Source organism: Olea europaea, chromosome 13 (assembly GCF_002742605.1).
Source record: "Olea europaea var. sylvestris chromosome 13, O_europaea_v1, whole genome shotgun sequence".
Lineage (NCBI taxonomy): Eukaryota > Viridiplantae > Streptophyta > Magnoliopsida > Lamiales > Oleaceae > Olea > Olea europaea.
The window spans coordinates 1,601,550-1,605,769 of record NC_036249.1 but is presented as its reverse complement, the minus strand read 5'-3'; the positions used below and the strand labels follow the sequence as shown (position 1 = coordinate 1,605,769).

General features: G+C 33.8%; 1 protein-coding gene across 2 annotated transcripts; it reads left to right on the top strand.

Moving 5' to 3' along the window:
* The first annotated feature begins 1,316 nt into the window (after positions 1-1,316).
* On the top strand, positions 1,317-3,824 carry LOC111407214 (protein GRAVITROPIC IN THE LIGHT 1-like). Of its 2 annotated transcripts, none has more exons than XM_023036562.1 (2): positions 1,317-2,946; positions 3,417-3,824. In XM_023036562.1, the coding sequence occupies exon 1, from the start codon at positions 1,505-1,507 to the stop codon at positions 2,876-2,878; it is 1,374 nt and encodes a 457-aa protein (XP_022892330.1). In that variant the 5' UTR covers positions 1,317-1,504; the 3' UTR covers positions 2,879-2,946; positions 3,417-3,824. The 2 variants fall into 2 exon arrangements, with proteins under 2 accessions (XP_022892330.1, XP_022892331.1); XM_023036563.1 differs by having other exon boundaries at positions 1,317-2,952.
* Positions 3,825-4,220: the final 396 nt, after the last annotated feature.

The window sequence follows — 4,220 nt, the reverse complement described above, 5'->3', positions numbered from 1 at the left end:
ATATCATTTGGTGCCAAAAGAAAAAAGGACACAAAGTACTTTTTTTTAAATTACCACAACATTATTCACTTGTACCATTTTAGCCCCTGTTTGATCCCCATTACGTTCAAATGGAAATGGGGAGTATAGTATTTTTTAGAAAAATGAGTGGTTGAAAAAGAAGAAAAAGTTTTCGATTTACGTATAATATTATTTTATGGAAGATTGTGTGGTTGAAAATAAGAGAGAGAAAAATGTATTGTAATGTAATTTAATTTAATGGGGATCAAACAGGGACTTATATTAAAATGGTGCAAATTTTGATGTTGGATTGGAGTGACATTAAACCAAATATTTGGAGTTACCTTTAAAACCACGAGTGCATATACAAGGGAAAAGGTAGAGAATTGATTTAGAAGAAGAATTGCGGGTGCGAAGACTAGTTTGTCACAGCAAAATCAAACTTGTCTCAAATTTCTCCTTAATTAAGCATGCTAATATATCGAGTTAATTGTTTCAATGATTACCGAATTTAGGTTCATGTATTTGATTGGCCACTGAAATTTTTGGTTATTGAACTTATGTCCATGTTTTCGATTGCTCATTGAGTTTAGGTTTATGTCTTTGATTGGTCACTGAAATTTAAAAAGTCGAGTTTTGATCACTGAATTTAGGTCAATGTTTTCGATTGTTCACTGAATTTAGGTTTATATCTTAGATTGCTCCCTGGATTTTAAAATGTTGATTTTTGGCCCCAAAACTTTGAAATGTACTGTACGTTACTCATTAGTATAACTGTTGAATTTTGAAAAATATCGAGTTTACAGTGAGTAATGTACAACATTTTTCAAGTTCACTGAGTAATGTATAATATTTTTTAAAATACAGTGAGTAATGTACAACATTTTCAAAGTTCAGTAGTCAAAACTTGGCATTTTAAATTTCAATGAGTAATCGAAGACATGAACCTAAATTCAGTGATCAAAGCTCGAAAATTTTTAAAGTTTAGTGGTCAAAACTCGACATTTTAAATTTCAGTGAGCAATCAAATATATGGACCTAAATTCAATTACCAAAACTCGATATTTTAAATTTCAGTGGTCAATCAAAGATATGGACCTAAATTCAGTGACCATTGGAACAATTAACTCTAATGTATCTGTACATCTTCAATTGTAAATATAGTGCTTATTTGGTAGAAATTTTGATAATTGATTTTTTGACAGTTAAAATGACGATTTTAATTAACTTTTTAACTGTAACAAGCAAGCTAATATATTTACCATTTTATCTTTCTTTTTTCCCGCGCTTTAAATCCAACCTTTATTACTTCATGTCTTCCTCTCTCTGTCCACCTTCGACACATCACCCACTAGAGTCAAACCAGCGTCTCTGCTTTTCTTTTTATTTTTCATTTTTATTTTTTCAATTTTAATCCCCTTTTTTCTTCCTCTTTTCCCCCAAATTCATTTCACTAACACTCTCTTCAGTTCATAATCGTAAAAAAATTTCCAGTTTCGGATCAATGGATTCAATTAGACCCTGCCCACCTCCAACAGAAAGCAAGATTTCCAAAAAATTCCAGAAAATTTTTAACCTGAAAAAATCTGCAAGAAATCCTTCAAACCCTGGATTTTGCTTACTCATACCACAAGAAAAACTCAGATGCTGTGAATCTGAAAATTTTGAGAAAGATTTCAAGGAAGAAATTGAAGATTCTAAGAATAGAGCCGCCATGGAAGCTTTTGTTGCCAAGCTTTTTGCTACCGTTTCTGCAGTCAAAGCAGCTTATGCTGAGCTCCAAATGGCCCAGTTTCCGTATGATAATGAAGCCATACAATCTGCAGATCAAGCTGTTGTTGATGAGTTAAAAACACTTTCAGAGCTTAAACACAATTTCGTGAAGAAAAAAATTGATTCTTCACCACCCCATGTGACACTCATGCTTGCAGAAATTCAAGAACAGCAGTCTCTTATGAAGACATATGAGATTACAATGAAGAAAATGCAGGTTGAAATTGAAAACAAGGAGGCCCAAATCTCTGTTTTCCAGCAAGAACTGCAAGCAATCACTGAAAAAAACAAGTCAGTTGAGAAGAAGCTCAATGCAAGTGGATCTTTTTCGATTCTTGACAACGTTAAGTTTTCTGACGTTAATCCCAAAGATTTTATTACTGTCTTGCACTATGCATTGAGATCTATACGCAATTTTGTGAAGTTCTTGATTAGAGAAATGGAGTCTGCGAATTGGGATATTGAAGCAGCAGCGAATGCAATACATCCTGAAGTTGCTTTCAACGAAAGGGATCATAATCATAATGGTTTCGCCTTCGAATCTTTTGTGTGCAAAGAAATTTTCAGTGGATTCAATTATCCATATTTTTCAGTAAAAAATGATCAGCCGTTGCTGGAATCTGATTATCAAAGGAGAGTTTTCTTCTTTGAGCAGTTCAAGAAGTTGAAATCAATAAGTATTTTTCATTTCCTCAAGAACAATCCACATTCTCTGTTTGGGAAATTCTTGAATTCCAAGTACCTTCAAATAGTACACCCAAAAATGGAATTCTCAATTTCCGGGAATTTGCACCAGAGAAAGATGGTGAATTCCGGCGAGTACCCGGAAACTGAATTCTTCAAAGGATTTGCAGAAATGGGAAGAAGAATTTGGCTTTTACACTGCTTGGCATTCTCGTTTAATCAGGAAGTGAGCATATATCAGGTTAAAAAGAACTCCAGATTTTCTGAAGTGTACATGGAAAGTGTCACCGATGACATTTTCGCCGCCGGAGATGGTGATTTTCGGGTGGCATTCACAGTGGTTCCGGGTTTTAAAGTCGGTCAAATCGTGGTCCAAAGCCAGGTATATTTACTCCCGGCAACAATCCCGGCTAAAGTATAAAGTCGGTTACCACTGTCCATATCACGCGCTTATCACGCTCCGGTAACGGCCCCTGACAAAGCGCAACGGTAATGGTATCCTCTCTAAACCCCCATTATTTTTGGAAAATTGCATTATAGGATCTAGCCTATTATTTTGTTGGCAGGATGGTCACTCATCTTTATATTGTAGCAAGTATATATTTATAATTTTATTACACTTGCACAATTAGCGTCCAATAACAAAAGTAGTTCACACACATCTTTAATCGTCACGGGATCTTGATAAAGAAAAAAAAAATTGGGTTGATGCCTAATAATTAGAAGTTAAAACAAATTTTAGAGAGAATCACATGACAATTTATTCCAAGTTTGGATACAGTCAAATTTAAACATTAAACTATTTATAAGTTTATTGAGACTTGATGATATTTGAATGCTTACGTAGTTTAAGACTAATTTTGCTACTACTTGCTACTTTTTAAAGATTAAAGGCCCAATTGCTATTGGGTCAATAGGTCGAGGACCAATATTGAAATTTATTTATACCCACATCACAGTTAGCACTGGGGAAAGTAAGTTGGTGGAGGAACAACGGTGATGGTGGCGGAACGGTGGCGGAACAGTGGCAATGGTTGCGGCGCGTGAAGCCTGTTCATAACATTGGCAGTGGGACCCATAGGCGAAAGGAATTGAGGCAAAATGTGAACTGGATTTTTGGAACTTTAAGGAAAATTTTTATTTTATTAATAGTGGGGGTCCTATCTAAGTATTGTTTTCCTGAGCAAAGTCCGCAAGTTGTATGTACTTAATGAATATTATTTTAATATATAATTAGATGTAATTATGTAATTCAATTATTTCATGTGAAGATGTTTCTCTAGAAAGGGAAGAACCATGTCTTTATTTTAAAAATTGGACCATTATTTTTGTCTAAAATAGAGAGGGGCATATCTCAAGGTTTTGTACATTACATGTTGATGTTGACATAAAAATATTGAAAATTTTAAGTATAGCTTTCATTCCAAATTCTACAAGAAAGACGAGCGAAGTTAGTCATGAATGGGGCAAATCATCGATTATCATATATTAAAGTCGTATTTTGAATTAGTTTTAAAAGAACTTAGACGGGTGGAGATTAGAATCAGAATTTTAATATATTTTGATAAAGTTGATGAAATGTGTAGTTAAAAAATTGTGGGAACCAAGAAATGTGTTAAAATTTAGGAAAATAATTATTGTACATAACTACTTACACAATATTTTACATAATGATAAGGTAGCAAAATGGTTAAATCTTGTCATATTATATGTTGGTAACCCATTATGTAAGTTGTAATGTGTATGTAGCGCAACCGTGAAAT